This window comes from Lepisma saccharinum, chromosome 6, assembly GCF_977018435.1.
Source record: "Lepisma saccharinum chromosome 6, izLepSacc3.1, whole genome shotgun sequence".
NCBI classification, from domain to species: domain Eukaryota; kingdom Metazoa; phylum Arthropoda; class Insecta; order Zygentoma; family Lepismatidae; genus Lepisma; species Lepisma saccharinum.
The window spans coordinates 3,965,486-3,987,080 of record NC_139234.1 but is presented as its reverse complement, the minus strand read 5'-3'; the positions used below and the strand labels follow the sequence as shown (position 1 = coordinate 3,987,080).

The 21,595-nt window shown below is 37.8% G+C and overlaps 2 protein-coding genes across 11 annotated transcripts in view; both read left to right on the top strand.

Annotated features, from left to right (window-relative positions):
• LOC145988513 (scoloptoxin SSD14-like) overlaps positions 1-21,595 on the top strand; it is a 176,014-nt gene that overhangs the window by 116,309 nt on the left and 38,110 nt on the right. For all 10 annotated transcript variants that reach the window (XM_083123393.1, XM_083123398.1, XM_083123400.1 and 7 more), the window contains one exon: positions 116-352. In XM_083123393.1, the coding sequence (XP_082979519.1) occupies positions 116-352 (237 nt within the window). The remainder of the gene's footprint in view (positions 1-115; positions 353-21,595) is intronic.
• Positions 18,016-18,794, top strand: LOC145988515 (uncharacterized). The gene has a single exon (XM_083123402.1). It carries the CDS (start codon positions 18,146-18,148, stop codon positions 18,359-18,361), a length of 216 nt encoding a protein of 71 aa, XP_082979528.1. The 5' UTR covers positions 18,016-18,145; the 3' UTR covers positions 18,362-18,794.

The following is a 21,595-nucleotide window of genomic DNA, read 5'->3' as shown; positions in this document are numbered from 1 at the left end:
GCTCCACGTGGAAATTTAAAGTCGTGAGTGCATATTTTGGTGATTTTTTCAGGCCATAAAAATCCTACTCGAGAGCGAAAGTAATTCTGACACCGCCTTCCTCTTCTTCTTCCAGGTCCCGCATCCCCCGACGGTACATCGTGTGCGGGTCCTTCGTCGTCGTGGTGTGCTTGTGCATCATCGTGGTGCAAGTGAACTACGTGCCTGGCGACGCCGGCAAGGGAACCGACGAGGAGGAACCGCAGGTCCCGCCAGACCCGGAAGAGCCCATGATGCCGTCCGACTCGACCCTCCACAACTTCTCCAGGGGAGCAGCGTGCGCCGATGCGGGTCCATGCGCCAGTGTTGGCAGGTAATGTAGCAAGGGTTGTTTTCACTGTTACCGTGTCCGAAAGGGGCAAGACCGTACTTGAAGCGAGCATCCTCCGAGTATGGTCTTGGAGTACGGTCTTCAAGTCGTGGACTGGAAGTGAAAGTCTTTCGAATTGCACTTCGACTGCAGCGCCAAATACGATCAGTAGATAAAACTGAGTACTCGTTGTTTTCCACACGTTTTAAACACTTGTTTTTCACCATAGAAATCACGTAGCAGTTTCAAAGGTTCGTATACATACATTTCTACACCCTATAAGAACTTTAACCAACAACTTGTTGGCCCATAACGTGTATTTAACCTGTGTCGCTGGCTTTCTAGCTCCGCCATTTTAAACAAATGAACAACGAATGTGGAAATCGCGTGACCGAGTCACCTCCCATCTGAACTGCGAGCTGTGCACTTGCGTACTTCTGTTCTTGGCGCTTTCGAACTGTACTAGGTGACGTCACTTCTGCCAAGACCATACTTCAAGTCCGTACTTTGTACCTTTCGGACAGAACCTTTGTTTATTTCCAAATTAGCTGGAAATTATGCTTTCGTTGTGTTTTTTAAACTGCCCAAGCAGTGCATAACTTTAGTAACACAATTTTGATAACAATATAGAAACTATTACAAAGAGGAAAACGGCCATCAAGTCTCAGCGAAGCATGTACTTTGCACTATAATAAAGGCCGAATCACACGAAACTGGATTTCCAGTAGGAATGCCTTAGTTGGCGTTGGACTGGCTACCTGGCTGGAAATGATGACCGCCAAGCTGGCTGCTAGACTGGTTTTTGACGGCTAGACCGTGTTCTAATTGCAACTGGCTTTCTCTGCCAGATTCTGTGGAACAGCTAATGAGAGCGAATTTTTGGTCTTGTTAAGAATCTGTGAGTTTTGAAGGGAATGTTTTTTGTCTGTGGCTTCCGAGTGTTGGTTGTTTTTGTTCGCTGAAAATAAAAAAGTAAGAGAGATGATGTACATTAATATTTAGGGATTTATCCAAAGCGACGAGATTTGTACACGACAGATGTGATTAGCCGATAATGAAAATCTTTCTTATTACCAGTGTATTAAATGTTTGACATATTTAGTTGAACAAAATATTTTTTGTGGATTCTCGAGTTCATTAAAAACCTTGAATACTATTTTCTTTCGAGCCAATTTCAGCCGTACTATTATTTTGATTTTTTATATCAGCAGAGCTATTCACTGAAATCGCTCTTCCATCTTTTTAGCTTAACTCCTCTGCTCAATGCCTTGTGGGAACAAAGGAATACTGACAAGTATGGTAGCGCCTATCGTGTGAGGCGAAAACTAGCAGATGAGCCAGTACCACACAACTAGTTCAAGTGTAACTGGAAAATCCAGTAGGACATCTCGCTCGTGTGATTCAGGCATAATAGACACACAGAAATGACGCTATAAATCAGGCCTGGTAACCCACCGTATTTGTGAAAGAGCGCTCTCGTATAGCAATGGTGCTGTAGGGGAGAGGTTCACTGCCGAAGACAAGCTGTTCATAAGAATTTTCAAATTACTGGAATAAAAGCTACTTCTCTCGATCTCAAAAGCTATTGTTAGGCGCTATAACTGCATCCCTAGGCTTCTTTTCACATCACTGCAGTGGCGGAGTGGTTATCAGAGCACGCTACGACGCCAGGGGTCCAAGGTTCGAATCTAGGCCTTTATCAAGTTCATCCTCTTCTTCGCGATTAGTCAAAAGTGGCAGAAAAGATAAGTTAAATAAACCAAATCAAAACATCCCTGCAGTGCAAAGGCGTCTCGTGAACGCATGCGTCAATTGTAGGAAAAATGACAGCTTGCTGTGCGATGACATTCATGAGCATTTCTACATTCTAATTTCTTCATATAGGACAAGTATTTATTTTACACGAGAGCGCTGAACTAAGCTTATATTACATTTCTTGGATCTGAAGTGACGCATGCGTCAATTGTGGGAAAAGAATTATTACTTTCTTTCACTTCAGATCCAAGAAATGTAATATAAGCTTAGTTGAGCGCTCTCGTGTAAAATAAATACTTCTCCTATATGAAGAAATTAGAATGTACAAATGCTCATGAATGTCGTCGCACAGCAAGCTGTCCTTTTTCCCACAATTGATGCATGCGCAGCATGCACCGCATGCTTTCACGAGACGCCTCTGCTGCAGTGATGAAACCCACAGAAGGAAGGAGGTTGCATGTAACGCTTTGTCTTTGTCGTTCCTAACTATAGCTTTCTGTGTTGAAATTCGCAAAACCGGCACAGAAATCGCGACGCTTAATGTTTCCAGTTACATTTCATTGTATGTAGAACTTGAAAACAAGCAAGAGGCAAATCATCAACAGTTAGTTGCATTTTCGAATTCAGCATCCCAAAATCTATATTTAAAAGAGTGAATAATTTTGTTTCTGTGATAGTTACATTGTGGAACATCGTAATGTGGCAAAATTTCTGGATAGAGTTGGATCCGGTAAGCGCGTGCTTAACTATATGCAGATGATTTGCGGTGGGTGGTTGGTGGGGCAGATGGGTGTAAGGCAGGCAGGTAGGCAGGGGGAGGGCTAAGGGGGCTGAAGCCCCCCCGAAATCCTACAAATATATAATTTAAATGTTATTTTTGTTGTTAATAACAGAAATAAAGTTATAACCACAGTGAAAACTGCATTACATCGAAAAAAGTTGAGTGTATAATAGAGCAACCAGGTTATATTTGTATATTCTACCATTTAATCCAAAGAATAAATGGATCCACAGCTTACCAAACTTATAGGTTTCTTTGTGAGAAGTCACAGAATATAAACTTTATGAGTAAAATTTACCACTAAGTGTTAATGCTTTTTTTTGAACGATTGTGTAAAAGTTAATAACAAAATACAATAACTATGATTTTCAAGACACTAACTGTACAAAATGTAAGAAAATAATGGACAACAATTGTGTTAGTTATTCACTGATACGGTGGATTGAGTAGCAAAGTCTCTTCATTTATGTAATAATAACAATAAATTTAGATTGAATTGGTTTATATTTTTATAATAGTTATTATTGTAAAATTACAATAATTATTATTGCTATTATTATTTGCACTAATCAAGTTTTATTTATGGCCTGACCGCCCTCTACAAATATTTCTGGCGACGCCCATGTTAATAAGGGATGAACCCCCCCCCCCCGAAATAAAATTCTGGCTACGGGCCTGGTGTAAGGTATGAATAGGTGGGGGAGATCGGTAGTGAAGAAGTAATTAAGTAAAAAAGGATGAAAGATGTTAGGAGACACATTTTTATAACGAAGAATAAAATAAACAGTTAACCAGTTTTTGCTTCATTTTAAAGTTTTCCAAGAGAACAGATCAACTAAGGTAATTCAGTGCCACAGTGTAATATAATAGGTTCTTGGGAGGTTTTGGTTTTTGGATAAGGGGATAATGTAGATAAGAATCATTTTGCAATTGGGCACTAGAAACTAGATTCTTGTTGGGCAGCATCTTGCATCTGTCATTTTTTTTTTTTTTTTTTTTTTTTTTTACATACGGATCAAACAATTTACCCCTCTCCTGCGCCAGTGGTTGCTAGTTTCGAAAGGGAGGGACCCGATCGACAAGTTTTCGAGACGCCTATCTTTTAATTCCTAAACAAAGCTGTTTAGCAGGTATAGGTGACCGGACATTTTGAGCGAAGGACTCACGATCTGGCTACCACGAGTTTCTGGTTCGAGTGCCGGCTTGGGGATTCCTTTGCAAGTGTCCCGTCATCAATGTCATCCGATCGTCATTTATCCTCATCGTAGCGATTGATCTAACAGGCAGAAAAACGATGTACCGTAAGAAAATACAAAGTACTTAAATCAACAATTTCCAGGTGTTTCCTGCCGAGCAGGCTGTTCGATAACTGAAAACCAGAGCCAGAAGAGGCACGTGTATAACATAAATTACACAGAAATGGAAAATGGAAGATTCGAGGGGCTAGCTGTCCTTGAAACCTACAAGTTTACACGGACAGAGTTGCCAACCCTTGCGTTAAACCTATCACTGAATTAGATAGAAGTGAATTGCAGATTTGAATTGGGATTTTTATTATGTTACGTCACTTTTCTGTCACATTTGGCTAATCGAGACGAGATGAGTGAGCGATTGTTAGATTGGGATATAAACTAATCATCGCTTTAGGTGGGGGCGCACGTGCCCCTCGCTAGATCCTCCAATATACATAGGCAGGCCTCCGTGGTAGACTGGTTAGCGCATAGCGATGAAATGCCAGCGGTCCCGGGTTCGAATCCCAGCCTGGGCATGGATATTTGTGAGTGTCTCCATCATCAATTTCGTCATATCATTCTCAACTTCGCGATTAGCCAAAAGTGGCAGAAAAGCGAAGTAAAATAAACCAAATCAATCAATCCAATATACATAAGAGTTAGTCAAGTTTAGGATGAGAGTCGTTAAAATATCAACATATCAAATATTACAGACAGAGGCCTTCTCCCAGCAATGATAAATAAGTCATCTCAGATGAACTTTTCAAGTAATGGGACAGTTTGCGAAGAATGAAACGCCTAACGGATCTTCTAGTGCGAATATTATTACTATTCTATTCGTCTGCATCCCACTCCATGGAACAACTGCGACAAAGAGCCACAAAAGTTGCAAATTGCAATGAAGTACAAATCGGATTTATCACCTAAAGTGGTAAAAGTGGTGTAAATAAAGCAAATACTAGGATAATAGCTATGTAGCTAGTTTTACCTGATTTGTGCAGCGCAGTAACTCTAAATTCGACGACAGTTGAAGGGTAGTTTTCTAAACACTAGATAATCAAAACATTTTTGAGAAATAAAATTGCAAAATCAAGATTAAGTGCTTTAGGTGTGTTGAGTATCGAACATGAAACTTGCCGTATTCTTGACCTGGACAAAGTGGTGGAAAAATTCATGTCACGTAAACAACAAGGCTCCTGTAAACTGTAACATACGCGTATTTGCGGCAAAGTGGGGTCGAATTTAGCATGAATATGGTGAGTTATGATAAGTTTTGTTCTAACAAGAAATTCACGTGAAAGCACCCACTTGTAGATGTATTAAATATTAAAAAATATTGCAAATGACGATACAGAAAGTGCGGACCGACGTAAATTGCTCTGATGGCAGGAAAAACCGCATAAACTCGGGTATGCAAAACCCGTAAGACCTCTGTAAGCCCATGTGCACTTTTTTCGACGGTATAAATTATTCTCAAGGCGTCTGAAGGAATGCAACAGATCACTGGCGTACGCAGAGGGAGCGGGGTATGATAGGGCTGCAGCCCCTCCAGAAATTTTGAGAAAATCAAAATTTTCAAAAGAAAGCAGTAAAGATCTGGGGGAAAACCAAAGTGGTTACTGAAAGTGCGCCTTAAAATAATCCTCGATTATATTTCTTGTCTTTGACGAAAACGAAGCCTTTAAGACGAATTTTAAAATTTGTAATTCTGAAATATTTTATAGTGTACCCAACCCCATCTTCCTAACGTACCTATATAATATCCACCTTTAATATTCCAGCCCCCTCCGAAAAAATCATGGGTACGCCAGTGCATCAGATGTCAGGTAGAGTGTCACGAAACTTTGAAAGAATTTTCATTATGCCTTTGAAGTTTGTTTTAGTCCACTTTATGCACAATTAAGCTAGAAGGGACCGGACCTACAGTTTAAAGTAGAATTCCGAGCCACTATGTGCCTCCACCGAGTATCGAACCCGGGACCCCTCGATTACAATGCATACTTTGATTATGCAGATCCATTTTTGCATACGTGATCTGTTGTCTTCACCGAAATACCAACCGATGATGCAACTATGAACAGTTCGTTTGCATGTAGCCCTCCTATTGCCGGTAACCATGGGCGTCCGGAAGGGGGGGGCAAGGGGGGCCGTGCCCCCCCCTGGAAAACGAAAGTCAACAAAAATTTACATATTTCACACATATAATTTAATTTCAGCCACAATAATGTGTGTTAATTATTGCACGAACATGATAAATTCAAATTTAAGCAATGTTTTATGAGGGATGAACACTATTATTGGGGAAAATATGCCATGTTGCCCCCCCCCCTGAAAAAATATACCATCCTTGTCCCTCCCTGGAAAAAATCCTGCGGACGTCCATGCCGGTAACACAAACTCTTTCTAGACCTACCCTGAAACCATCTCAGGATCATGGAAACTGTAACTCGGTGATATCATTTCAAACAGTTTATTGTCGAAAATACTTGGATACAGAGGTCGGTGTAAAAACTCAAGAGTAAATCTGAGAAGGAGTACGAGGGTCATTTCATAAATATTGCACAAAGTGGCAACACTACGGAGTAGATTATTCAATCAGAGTAAATGTTTCGCCAGTTTCAGTTGAAAGCGCCTGGAAACACAGCACGTGTGTTCATCACTTCCCTAGTCACCGCCAGTGATGTGCCGTAGACAATAAGTTTACGTCTACATGCGTTGTCTACACGTAATCTACGCGTAGATTACATAGGCTTGTAGTTTACATAGACTACGTAGACAATCTAAAGTGCACTAAAATTAATTTTCAAGGCTTTCATGAAAGGAAAGTGACATTTTCAACTATATTGGTTCCTAACGAAATGAAAAGAATCCTATTCAGAACTTCTCTTCTATTACCAACTATGGAAGAAGATAAATAGTATGCAAAAAACAACAACAGATGGCAGTCGTGAGGCACAAGTGGTCTTTTTCCCCATAAAATACTAGAATATTTCCTATGTTAGGTTTCTTCCTAGGTGAGAAATTGTTCGAATTTGGAAGAAAGAGTATGAAAAGTTCTCCTCACACATCAGCTACTGATACGCAGTATAATTTTCGTCTAATTCCACGGCGCCCTTTGCTAAGTAATCACCTTTCGCCATGTTGTGTACACAAATTACGTAATCTACGTGTATAAAATAGTCTACGTGTAGAATGTAGACTATCGTTGTTTACGCGTAGACGCACATCACTGGTCACCGCCAGTTATGAGTGGCGTTTGCAGGCGCCTGAGGTATTGTGACGGTCGAAGACCAAAGATCGTGCATTAAAATTGAAAGTTGACATGGCATAAACCCGACAGAAATTCACAGTGCTTGCGCGAAGTTTGTGGTGAGCACACAGTGGGCGGTAGACTTTAAACCATAGTTGAAGTCGCAGTCAAACGAGTGGAGAAGCCCCATCATCCCCACGACCAAAAAAAGATCGACAAACACAAGCAAAGGTGAAGCAAATGATCACCAAGAAATCATCATGACTGATAGAGTCTCACCACAGCAGCATTTTATTGTGCCTGGATCCAAAAAATTACGCAGAAAAATGTACAATCTAGCTTGTTTCGGGATGGGCCACTCGATTTGCTGAGGAAGGTTGCGACTGATTTGCCGAGCAATTGTGAGTAGGAAGTATTGGCTCGCTTGTCCACCAAACTTTGACTTATTCCCCGAGTTGAAAGAGCCCATGCGTGGACGTCTCCTCCGTGGAAGAGTTTTCAGCAGCGGTACCCGAGTCTCACCGGCGGACTGAACAACAATGGTAACCTAACTGGCACAGCAAATCTTCCGAGACGTTGGAGCACGGTTATTGAGAAGCAAGGGGACTACACTGAAGGATTGCAAGGAGATGCTGCCTAGCATGCAATAAACATGTAAATAGTGTGCATTGTTTATGAAATGGCCCTCGTAGTTAAGCCAGGAAAAATTCCAAATTGGAAGAGCTTTAGAGTTAGTAACTAAACTCAGCATTCCTGGGATGAATCCGGGGAAAGGTTTCCCTCAAAGATTAGCCGTGCACCTCCTGGCTGACCAGGAAGAACGAGAGCCGTGGATAAGATGGCACATTAACTGAAATTATTCAAACGTAATAGTACCAGGGGCGCCGACTTGTCAAAATTATTGGGGGGGGGGGGGCTATGATCACTGAAATAAATGAATGAATGACTCACTCCCTCCCTTTTTTAAAAATAAAAATTACGTCTTCCTATAGAAGTTTTTAAGCAGCTATTATACTCCTCATGCAAATGAAATGTAACATGAAAAACGTGTCTGCTCATTTGTTTTTTAGATAACAATTAACATTTTTATTTAAAAGTAGGCTATGTATTTACATTAAGAGGCCAACATAACAGTTTCATGCCGGCCTCGGTAGCCGAGCGTGTTGAGTGGTCGGCTCAACTCACTTTGATCCGGAGGTCTCGGGTTCGAGTCCCGGCGACGGCATGGGTGTGTGTTTAATGTCCGCAACAGACTTGTAAACAAAGGACATGTGACGGGTGCAGAGAACCTTAGTGTTGACATACCCATAAAAATAACGAATATTTACAATATTTAACAGTTTTATTTAATTATTTACATAAATGCTAACACATATCGCAGGCAAATAGTTTGACTTTTTTTGTTCTTGCTACAATATTTTACTTTTTAAATTAAATTTTGAAATAATAAATAAGCACATAGCATGCCAAGCTTTAGCAATAATGCCTTTGATCATAGCCGTTCCCGCTTTCGCAATACAGACTTTTATAAGCTTTCCTTGCGTATACTTTACTGCAAGCCAGTGTTGACTTTAGAATTATTTTTCCCTTATTCTTTGGACTAGAGGAAGAGATTTCGAGGATAACTAAATATCCTACACATCAATATTGCCTGAAAGTCGTGTTTACGACCTCAAATTGTTCAGAATTCACTAAACAACATACTGGTATAATTGTCATATCACCTCGTTATTTTGAAACTCTTTTTAGTAAAAATGTTAACAATACTCATAATTATATACTTATAATAAGTCATGTGTTTTGCTGTCTCCGTTCATAGCCCCCCCCCCCCCAAGTTGATGGTTTAGCGGTCTCAGCCCCCCAAATTTGATGGTCTAGAACATTTCAAATGTGTATTTAAAGTTAAGTTCATGTTGCACAATTCAGAGTAAACTTTACAAGAGAAACAAAATAATACATTAGATCCTCTTAAGCAAAATTATTTGAGGGGCTCTGCCCCCACATCATTAACATTGGGGAACTCGAGCCCCCCCCCCCCCCCCCCAAGCCTCATGGAGTCGGCGCCTATGAATAGTACAATCACTGAATATTTCAATGTTTAAAAGTCGAGATTATGTACATTCCTTTCTTTTGTCTTTTTTTTTTATATAAAATATTTATTGGTTGTGGACAAAATCCATGAACCAGTTAACAATTTATCAATTGGTATTATATACATGTATGCACATAATATTTACTCACAATTATTCCTTTCATAATAAATAGTTTCCAAATTTCATTACACTTTTACAGAATTATATTAGACTTATTAAGATATTTTGTAAGAATATAGATTACCGAGGATGAAGGTGAAGTCAGTAAACAAGGCAGTGTCAGTGGCGCTTGATGTCCACTCCTGTACAATTCCTGTAAAAATGGTTCTCTGTAAGTTTCATAAAGTTTGCATTGAAATATAATGTGGTTTGGAGTTGCAGTATATTCATTGCACAAACAAACTGGTGAAGTCACTAAATTCTTCTTGTACAGATGAGCTGCGGCGATAGTGTGATTTAACCTGCAGCGCATTATACGTAGTTGTGAGGGAACTCCGGGAGAGTTGAATCTGTTTGAACCAATATTCCTTTGGAATTCTTTCTTGTATAGAATAGTAGGCCTTACCGCATTGAGTGCCAGTATTTGTCCACAAGTTTTGCCAGTCAGTAAATAGTATTTTTCTAGTGTGTGATTCCAAAACTACGGACGGAATCTTTATTGAAAGCGGCCGTTGGATTGTTTGATTCGCTGCATATTTTTCCAAAGTATCTGCTATATTATTCCCTTCTATTAAAGAATGTCCAGGTGTCCAAATAAAGTTGATATCATACCCCAATCTCGTTAATTTCAGTGTGAGTATTCTTATGTTAACAATGTACCATTCCGTATGACATGACCATGATGCAAACTGTAAAGAATTTAGCACAGAGGCTGAATCGGTTGCAATTAGAACTGAATTTAACTTCTTCTTTTGTACATAAAGCAATGCCTGTCGTATTGCAAAAGCTTCTGCAGTGTATATTGACAGATACGATGGCAAAGGAAAAATTTTGAATTCTGTAGAATTATCACAGTAAAATGCTGCTCCTGTTTTTCCAGACGTTGATTTTGAAGCATCTGTATATATGTGATATTCACATTGTAATTTTGAATGTATGTAGTCTTGATATATATTATTTGAAATTGTAGGCATTGTCTTCCTGAAAACTCTACTTGGGTAGGCAGGAAAATGAATCCTCATGGGAGATATCATATTAAAGTAGTCTGTCATGTAGCATGGTGCATTAGGTAAACGAATAATATTAGCTTGAAATTTATTAATGTCCTTATAAGCATAATATAGTATAGGTAATCTGGATTTATATTTTGCTGTACGTCTGTTGAGCATCAAAGAGTCTAACAATTGAAGTTTTGGTATGATCGGAGATGTCGTGTTGGCAATTTTCTTAATTAAAAATTTGCTCGCAAGATATTTAACTCTAAGTTTGTATGGTGGATCTCCCACTTCTACGAAAGTTGCTTGTTTTGGAGTTCCTTTCCAAAGGCCATAAATCCTGGATAAACTGCTATATTGGATAGAAGATAGCGTGTTAAAAGCCCAACTTAAATTATCATTGTACATAAAGGAACCATACTCTAGTCTTGAGTTTAGCATCTGTTTATGGATCTGATGTAATAATTTAGGATCAGCACCCCACTTTTTCTTAACTGTCAACATTTTTATTATGTTAAACACTTGAGATCCCTTACAGTTCTACTTGTGACTTCCATTTAAGTTTTTCATCTAATATAAGTCCCAAAAATTTATAACTTCTTTGTTGACTAATAGTTTTTCCGTTTATATTTATTGATATGCATGAATGAGATCTCTTCTTATTAAAAACTACCACCGAAGACTTATCTGGATTTACTTCAATTCCATTGATATCACACCATGATGATAATTCATCCAGAGATTTTTGAATTTTTTGAGCCCCTTCTTGAATATTTTTACTACTAGTGTATATAACAATATCATCTGCATATTGTAATAGACGAGTGTGTTGAAGAATTTTTGAGCCTAAATCTGCCGTGTACATATTAAATAGCATAGGACTCAGAACTGCGCCTTGTGGTAGACCTTTATGTGTATAACGTGCGGTGGATAACTGTCCTCCATATCGAATGTACAACTTACGTGCCAATAATAATCCAAGAATACTTTTTATAAAATTACGTGGAACGTTCATTTTCTCCAATTTTTGTAACAGTATATTTGGAAGGACAGAATCATAGGCGCTACTTAGATCGAGAAAAACTACGATACAAAATTCCCGCAGTATGAAAGATAGCCATATATCTAAAATTAGTGTCGCTAATACATCTACTGTTCCAGTTCCTTTCCTAAATCCCATCTGATGTTTCGGTAATTTCTGATTATATTCGACCCACCATGTGAGTCTGTTCAGTATTAAATGTTCATATAATTTAGCAAGGCATGATGACATTGCAATTGGTCTATAGTTCGTATGTATTCCTGATTGTTTACCTGGTTTTAATATGGGTATTATCACCACTTCTTTCCACTGTGATGGAATTTCTCCACTATTCCATATTGAATTGTATGTATTTAGTAAAATTTCATATCCATTCAAAGGCCAGTGTTGAATACATTCGTATGTAATACCATCTAAACCCGGAGACGTTTTCTTTCGTTTATGAACAACAGATTCTAATTCATCCATAGTGAATAGCGATTCTAACGTGGATGTTTCTGGATATTTCATAGAGTTTAACAATAGACAAAGATTAGTTTCAACCGTATCTGGTGTCAACTTGCGGTGAAATTCTTTTATCCAGGCTGAATTGATATCTCCTCCAAAATAATGACAAGTATTATTATTGGACATACTTCTTATTATTTTCCAAGTCACTGAAATAGAAGGATCTTTAGTTAATGTAGAGCAAAATTACTTCCAAAAGTATGATTTTGATTTCTTTAGGAACCTCTGAGTTTTTGCTGCAATTTCTTTATATCTAATAAAATGATTGATGGTAGGATTCTCCTTATAATTTATGTATGCTTTTTGTCGTTCGTTTACCCATTTCTGGCAATCCGTTGTCCACCACGGAGTCAGTTTTCTTCTAGATCCAAAATTAGATACTGTTGCATTTATTTGTTCTTGTCGAATGAGAGACACCAATGTGTCATACGATACTTCTTGTTTCAACAATTCATTCTTTATTGCATTGTTTACATTTTCGGAGAATTTCTGCCATTCAACCCTTCTTGATATATATTGACTATTGTTTTGTTCAGAGCGCATAGTAAACCACGTTATATTTTTATTATGTTGAAAGGTTATCATAATTGGCATGTGATTACTGTTGTAACACTTCTCTAATACACTCCAATGGATTTTTGAAGCTATATCATTTGAGGTAATAGTTATGTCTGGAGCACTCGGCTGTTCATTAGGTCTTGAGATTATTGTAGGTGTTCCGTCGTTGAGTAATACAGCTGAGGAATCTTGCAAGTAATTATACAAATCTTTACCTGATCGATCAGTTAGAGAACAGCCCCACATAGGGTGGTGTGCATTAATGTCCCCTGCCAGCACAAATGAAGTGTTTGGTGGAAGCTGCCCAACAATATTCTGCCACACTGTAACAGGGAGGTTCACTGTGGGAGGGCAGTAAATTGATACATAAGACGTATCAGCAATCCGAACACCTGTAATCTGAATTTGACTGTTTATATTTTGAAACAAAATAATGTCATACTGTATATTTCTTTTAACACCTATAGCTGAACCACCGTATCCATCTAAACGATCATCTCTTATCCAATTGTAACCTTTAAACTTCAATGTTGAGTCAGTTTTCAACCACGTTTCTTGTATAAGAAGGACATCTGCAGAAAAATAAGATAAAATATGTTGTAAATTATGTCTATTAGGAATTAAACTTCGTATATTCCATTGTAATATTTTCAAGACTTTGTCTGGCATGCTGGTTGTTGAAATAAGTATTGCAAAATACTTGTAGCAATGCAAGTCCAGTCCTGGTTAACGTTCAATGTCGAAGTCCCTGCTAGGCTACATAATTGTTCTATAAATAATGAAAAATTATTTAGGAATTTTGTAGAATTTTGTTCTTGTGCCCGATTTGGCTGGATAGCTTGAGCCGCCTCTGCAAGAACAAATAAATTATTTTGTTGGCATGTTGTCGACAAATCCGGAGCATTGTCTTTTCGAGATCCTGACAAAGAATAATCAGGGCTTGCCATTCTCTTTTTATATTCATTTTGTCCAAATGGTTTCAATGTTTGAGAAGATTTCTGGCGTTTTCCTTGAGAAGACTCAGTCTCTTCCAAATATTTTCCAGTTTTCTTTGAACTGTACAATGGCCTTTTATTAGATACACTGTATTGATCTTGTATTATATTATTATGATATGAGGTGCTACTCGAATTGTTAGATATCGAAGCATATGTAAATGGCATTACTGTCTTTACTATTTCCTGAACATGGCCAGTAGATATCTGTTCATATCCATACATATAATTAATTTTTGGGACTTTCTTCATAGCTTCGTTAAACGTAACATTCTGAACTGTCATAATTTTGATTATTTCCTTTTGGCGTTGTTTTTCAGGACAGTTTTTGTCAATTGCAGTGTGCTCCTGATTACAATGGAAACACTTGATCTTATTTGTGCAAGAGGACGATTCGTGATTCTCACCACAGCGTTTGCATTTTAATTTACTTTTGCAATTAGCCCTGAAGTGCCCATAATAAAAACAATTAGTGCACTGTTTAATCAAGGGAATGTACCTATCAATATCAAACTTTTTGTAAAACAGTGTGACATATTGTGGTAAGGATTGCGAGTCGAATGTTACAATTACCGTTCGAGTTGGAACAGCAACGCGAGTACCCTCCTCGTACTTATACTTCACAATGCGTTTTACCTTTATTACTTTGGCTGTTGATGTATTTATATTTTGCAAAATTTCATCTTCACTTATTGACTGATGTACATCTTTCATAATTCCCATTCTTCGTACTCGGTGTGATGGAACAAAACCTTCCCAATTATTCTGTAACAGTAATGGATTCGAAAGGAAATCATTTGCATAATTAGATGTCGTAAATGTAAGTCTAGCTAGATTTTTCCCAAGGCTATCTATCTCTTTCAAACCTCTAATATTTTCTTTGCTGACTATTTGGCCTAATTTTAAAATGTGAAGTTGACCAATGTTTCCTTTGCCATTTCCACCTGAGGCATCCTGATGTTTAGATTTCACAAATATTTCATACGGACCTAAATGATTACTTCTGTACTTCAATACCTGTTGCTCATAAACTTTTTTGGAACTTGATTTACTAATTTGTTGGGTGTAATCTATATTATTACACTGAGAATTCAACTTATTAACTTCTTCTACAGAAGTTATGATTTCCACGTTGCTGGAAAGTTCCATGGCACTAATGTCAGTGTCCATGTTGGATTCAGCTGGTTTTGTACCAGGAAATTTGGCTTTACGGCCTTCAGATTTTTTCATGAATTAATGTTCACATTGTCGCACATATATTTAGAACGACACTAATATTCAAACAGTAAACTATAAAGTCTCAAATTCTAACTTAGAACACAAAATTATCTTTGCAACAAATCACTTACACAATCACATCTGTAACCACAGACTCCTAAGACCTATTGCTTCTTTTACTGCCTTCTTTTGTCTTCTTTCATAAAAGAGAAATTTAATTTACGATTTGCAACCATTAGTGAGTTGCATGCAGGTTAGTCGTTACATAATAGTTGAACATCGTTTCTTTTGTACACTTAATTTCCTGAATAACAAGTTCGTATTTTAAAAATTTATTTTCGAATGTATAAATCTTAAGCTTTTAACAGGGGCGTAACACATTTCACAAGGTGTCATGTTAATTTTTCTACATATGCAGGTTGTGATGAAACGGGATGTGGCGACAATGAATTCCTCACATGTCTGGTGTGACAGCACTTATTACGTTCAACGGTTACATAAGTCAAGTAAGACTGTTTTTGGACGTATGCGCATGGACGCACACAGTGGAGTTCTGACATCCGATATTACGGATAACAGTGGCGGTGCCAGGATTAATCGTCTCGGGGTGCAGGATGGAATGTAAGGGACGCAATGTTGGAAATAAAGAAAACATGAAATACGCACTACATCAAGTATCAATACACTTTCAGTAGGGATCTATGATACTGAATCAGATGTCTACTCACCGGGAATTCAGCGTGAAATATTGGCTTCGGGAATTATGCGCGAATTCCGTTTGAATTTTTCCACGTAGACTTGAAAAATTACAACTTTTAATAAACCCAATCCCATTGAATTTATGCATGTTTATAAATGCCCTGATGCACGTTTTTCACAGTGTAGCTTACATTTTTATCGAGGAAGAAAAAGAGGGCTGCGTGGAAAATAAAACAGAATTCTCTCAATCCGTTTACTTTGTTAGTGTCATTTGCAGAACAATCTGTCTGACAGACGGAAGATTATTGCAAGATAAGATATCTTGAACATGATTAGGTAAATTTTAGTTTGACATTCTTATACAATTAACAATTTCTCGTAGATTACAGAATATATGCCGTAATATTTGTAATAACAAATTAACAACGAACTTGTTCTTCGTTTACGGAAAATTATACAAAGTTGTTCCCTAATTTTTAAAGTCCAGGGAGGGAACTCTTCACACGATGTGCGGAACAACTAGGTCCTTGAAACTAGGCTTACAACCTGAAGTATATTTGCCACGTGTCGTGTCGGAAACTTTCGAATAAAAGAAATGAACAACAATTTTTATTTATTTATTTATTTATTGAGAAAATTTCAGATACAGCACGTAGCCATTTTACACTGAAATCAGTAACAATGAAAATAACAAAAAAGAACAAAAATAAAAATAGCAAAATAAGACAAAATATTAATATAAATAAGTCAAGATAGCACAATTAAATATTATTTAGCAACATATCTTCTGATGGTTGACCGAAAGGCATATTCTGTGGAAAATACATCAGCACTTGATGGGAGGTCGTTATATTGAGTGGGAAGTCTGTGGAAGAGCGATCTTTTTTGAATTTCCAGTCTTGGCTTTTTTGTGTAAAATAGATTTGTGTTGCGTGTTGAGCGCATAGGCACTCGAAAGTGGAATTCCTGGAGGAGCGTGTTGCAACGGATTTTGCCATTGACAATTTTGTAAAGATACCTAAAATCGTTCAGTAAACGGCGCTGATAGGGAGTCTGTAGGTTTAGAAAGGCCAGGAGATGTGGTGTTGGAAAGTTGCGTAATGAGGGAATCCTGTAACGAACTATAGCCAGGAAAAAGTTAAGAACAGAATCAATTCTGGAGAGCTGAGTGGGACATGCCATGGACCAGACGGGAGAGCAGTATTCTATTATTGGGGAGATGAATGATTTATAGTACAAGGTGAGGGCTGAGATGTCACTAATTTCGGTGAAACGGTAGAGTAAACCTAAGAGACGCATAGCCTTTTTTGTCGTGCCTGTAATATGTTCTTCAAATGTGAGCTTTTGGTCGAAAACAATGCCTAGGTCTTTATGAGAGGATACTGCTTTGATGTTATTGCCAAAGATGGAGTAAGATGACTTTAACAGTTTTTTTTTTGAGAGAGATGGTGAGAGTAGTACATTTTTCAGGATTTAAAGTAAGTTTCCATGTCGATATGAAACAATGAGCCAGAAAATTTTCGTGCCAAACCTAGACTGACAAAGTAGTGTTGACCACTGTTGACATTTGCAGTTTTACACATTGTAGCTGCAAATAAACCTTTGCCGCTTTCAAACCAAAAGTACATCAGTAAACAGTATTATATTTATAATAGCCGACCTCCGTGGCCGAGTGGTAGCAAAGCGCGCTACGACACCAGGTGTCCCGGGTTCGAATCCCGACCTAGGCATGGATGTTCTTTGTAATGTCCCTTCATCAATTTCATCATGTCACTACTCATCCTCATCTTCGCGATTAGCCAAATCTGGCAGAAAAGCGAAGTAATATCAACCAAATCAATCAATCTCCGCTTTCGAAATTCTTTTTCTTCGAACGCCAGCGCTGTAACAGCTAATTCCGTCGTTGAAAATATCTTAAACATTGAAGTTAGTACAATCGGCAGGCTCTCTATACCGAAAAATCGGTGTACTCTGTCAAGAAACCAACACCGGACTGACGATGATAGTACCTTGATCGGCCGCTAGTGTGAGCGTTGCTTGATCGTAGATGTGACGAAGTCTTTAGTTACTTACGCCACTGGTGAACTAGCAATAAAATGTCAATTAACGTGAAACCATGCTGTGATCGTCCATCCTCATCATATACAATTAAAATGAAAACGAACAACAAATCGTTAAAAACCCATGAGATGCCGTCCAATTTCCTCTATTCTCTTTACCCCCTTTAAAGTCCGAATCAATCTGGGATTAAATATACTTAGTTGTCAACACTGGGTCGACTGTACACAGAGCGCTTGGCAACAAGGCACTTTACCCTCCACCTCACTTGCGTGAAAGTGAAAGTTCCCCGTTGTGCGCATGCCCAGTCGTTGTAACGGTATTATTAGATATTGCGCTGCAACCTGTGGAAGTTATTTACAATCGTTGTTCCAGCCAGAGAAGAACGTTTGGTGTCAAGCTCGAGAAGTATCTTTTAAATTGTGAAGTGCACCACCTTATTAGCGAGTGCAAGATGTCAGAAAGCCACTTTGACGAGTATGAGCACTACAATTACGAAATCGACAAGCACGTACACTCAGGACACAGTGGGAAAAACAGAACAAAGAAAGAAGTGAGTGAACACACGAACCATTTCGATCCCAGTGGACACACGCGTAAGATAGTGACAAAGTTTCAGAATACGGAACAGAATAGGAAAAACGACACGAAACCCAAGACGAAGAGCTAACGGTTGCGGTTTGTAATTCTACAGGGACGTGCTTTCCGTCTCTGTGGATTTTTCGGTTTTCGGAAGCATTGATTTTTCCACACGGAACACAGGACTATCGGATTGGCGCTTTGTGTTGTCTTTTCTTTGCTGACCAGTGACTCGGCAGAAAAAAATAGTGAACAATGTATGCCTTTTTTTAAAAAGGAAAAGTGACGTATGTTCAGTAGTTGACAACTACATGCTACGCAAGTACTTGCTTGCACATTCACGAATCAGCAAGATGTTTCTTTGTTTACACTGCTGGTAATTTTCTCTACAGCAGTTAAAATAGCTGTTCTGAGAAGTGAAACAAAAAGTAAAAAAGTGCGTGAGGAGGACATTTTCGAATTATGTCATGTAACAGGCAGGTTGTAAAAGGTTGATGAGAAGAGAATAAAAACGTGAGAAGGAAGTGTTTTTTTGTCATCTTCAAAAAACTTAGAGGGTATGTTTCTTAAACCCATCTTGCGTAATTAACCTAGTGATAATGTTTAGATTTTCATGTACGTTTTTTAAGGTCATGAATTGCCAATTATACTGATTAATATTATAGGTCAAGGTAAAATACCTTTTTACACTTGCACACAAGAATTGATGAGGAGGCAAATGCGTGGATTTTCAACTGAATGATAGGGTGTACACTGTATTTTGTGAAAAAGTATATTTGCAATTCAATTAGTGTAGGATAGTCATGCTAAAACATTTATTGATACAGTCATAATTTCTCTTGCAATTTTTTGCAATCCATGCAAAGATATCAAAGTAATAGTTATAGTCGATTGATTGATTTTGTTTATTTTACTTGTATTTGCTGCCACTTTAAGTTAATCGCAAAGATGACAATAAGTGATATTATGAAATTCATGAAGAAACACTCCCAAAGAACACCCATGCCGGGATTCGAACCCAGCACTAAACAATTATTGTGATGAACAATTTGTATAATCTAGTAATGGCAAAAGAAATGGTCAATTTTGTAAGTTTTTTCTTCTTCTGAATAGCTAAAAGTTGTAATGCAGTTCTGCAGAGGCAACATTCGCATTTTTGGGTGCAATTCTACACTGAACAATGTCATGCATTTTGCAGCAGTTCGAAGACTTCCACCGCATATGTCACTGTCAATGTCCAAATGTTATTTCAATTGATTTTCATTTTGAAAATTCAATATCAGCATGGGGGTCCAGTATTTATGCTGACTTGGGTAAGTACAGTCAATGGCAAAGATAATGGAATGGTATGCAAATTGTCCACCGCTATTTTAATTACTGTTTTTTCTACATCCTGTGTTGTTTTAAGGAATGTTGGTTTGAAGCAGGCATTGTTCTCTGCTTATTTAAGTCTTATTTCAATTCATTGTCATCACAATGTGTAATACAGACTGGATTAAAATGGTGGTGGATAATTCACCTACTGTTTCTTTCGCCGTTGGGTGTACATGGGATGGAGTTCATTTGTGCAAGTGTTAGTCTTTTATTCTATATTTTAGTCTTAATTAATTATACACATAGAAGTAGACTTGTTATTTACATACAATTTAATCAAAGCTGACAAAGAGAGAGAGAGTGAGTTCATAGAAGGAAATTCTTTGATGCAGTTAATTATGCTACAAATACTCATATTATACATTGTAACCAATAATTATAACAAACAATTGGATATCCAATTCTTGAAGGGTGTGACAATTATTTTTCAGAGATGAAAGTGAAGTGTGTGGATTGGATGATTTTGTGTGTTTATTCTACCATTGCCTGAAATATCTCCAATTACAGGTTATTTTAATTGCTTTTCTGCTACTTTTGACTAATCTCAGAACACACATGCACAGATTGGGACTCAAACCTGGAAAGTTCGGTGGCAAGATCAAAAGTCGACCAATTACTTCAGTTGGCCACTGAGCCAGGGGTACATTACTTGACAAAGGATAAATCAATATTTTAACTTTTCACAATTCTGTCTAAAATGTTTGTTTCATTGTTGCAGCGTCACAAGATATATTTTTAATAGTTTATTTTAGCAGGTAAAGTCTCCCAAAGCTGTAAGGTATTTCACGTAATTTGTAGACTGCATGTCTACATTTAATTCTTTATTATTTAGAAAAAAAAAAAACATTCTGTGTAAAACTCTAATCAAAAAGATTTTTCATTGTGGGAAAACCATGCGCAAATCAACCAACACTGTGCCAATGGAAAATGGCATGTAGACGTAACCTGGGGGGGTCTCCACTGGTATAGTGCTAACACTGATGTATTGTAATCAAAGGCTTCTAGTGGAGGCACTAAAGGGCAGTGCATAGAGATAGGTGCTTTTACAGCATTGTTGTCGATAATTATAGAGGCTTTTACATATAGGCATGTCGACTGTCCCATCGATAAAATATAATTATATAATAAATACGGAGACCTGTTTTAACTATTCAAAAGTAGATTTCTGATACTGCTACAGCTCTGAACCTGGGTTTTTACGATATAATATATATGTAATCGCCGCCTCTGAGTAACATAAATTACTTACCGAAATGAAATTATATGTATGTATATTCATTTTCCAGGGAGGCTGTGCCCCCCTTGCCCTCCCCCTGGATGTCCATGATGATATGTATTAAGTCTTATAATCCAAGAAAGTGGTCATACAGTGTAAACATTCAGATACATGTTGCAGTCTTATTGAACTATGAAGTAAAATATAAAATTAAATTATCCTTGCCTTTAAAAACAATTTTTGAACCTTTTCAATGTAACCCATGGAGGTTCGAAATGCATAGTACAGTAATATGTACCTTCTGTCTGCCACTTAAGGACAAAACACAAAGTTTGTTAAAATCCCTTCTGCCACACTATCCCAACGAACTGTAAAATTTCTTCGTGAACATCGTGTCTCTTCCTAACAGTTTTTGAAAAAGCTGAAATGGTACGTTTACTAGACATGTTACGTGGAACAAATACATAGAACGTATTAACGAGAAAACTACCCTTCACGTTACAACTCGCATTAAATAATTTCCCTAGCACAACCTGGTGATACCTTTGAAAGCAGCTTAAATTTTTGCTTCAGTTCGAGGAAAGTAAGAACAAGTAGGCGGAAAATAAACTGTTTATCAACAATGCAAAGAAGAAGAAAAATGAATAACTCACATAAAGCTATAGGCAATTATCGAAAACCAAACTGACCATTTGAAGAAACAAAAGAAGAAATATTCAAAACGGACACTGATCT

Bases quoted from the DNA above. Each gene is read 5' to 3' on its own strand.
- LOC145988515 (XM_083123402.1), top strand. From the start codon at position 18,146: ATGTCAGAAAGCCACTTTGACGAGTATGAGCACTACAATTACGAAATC.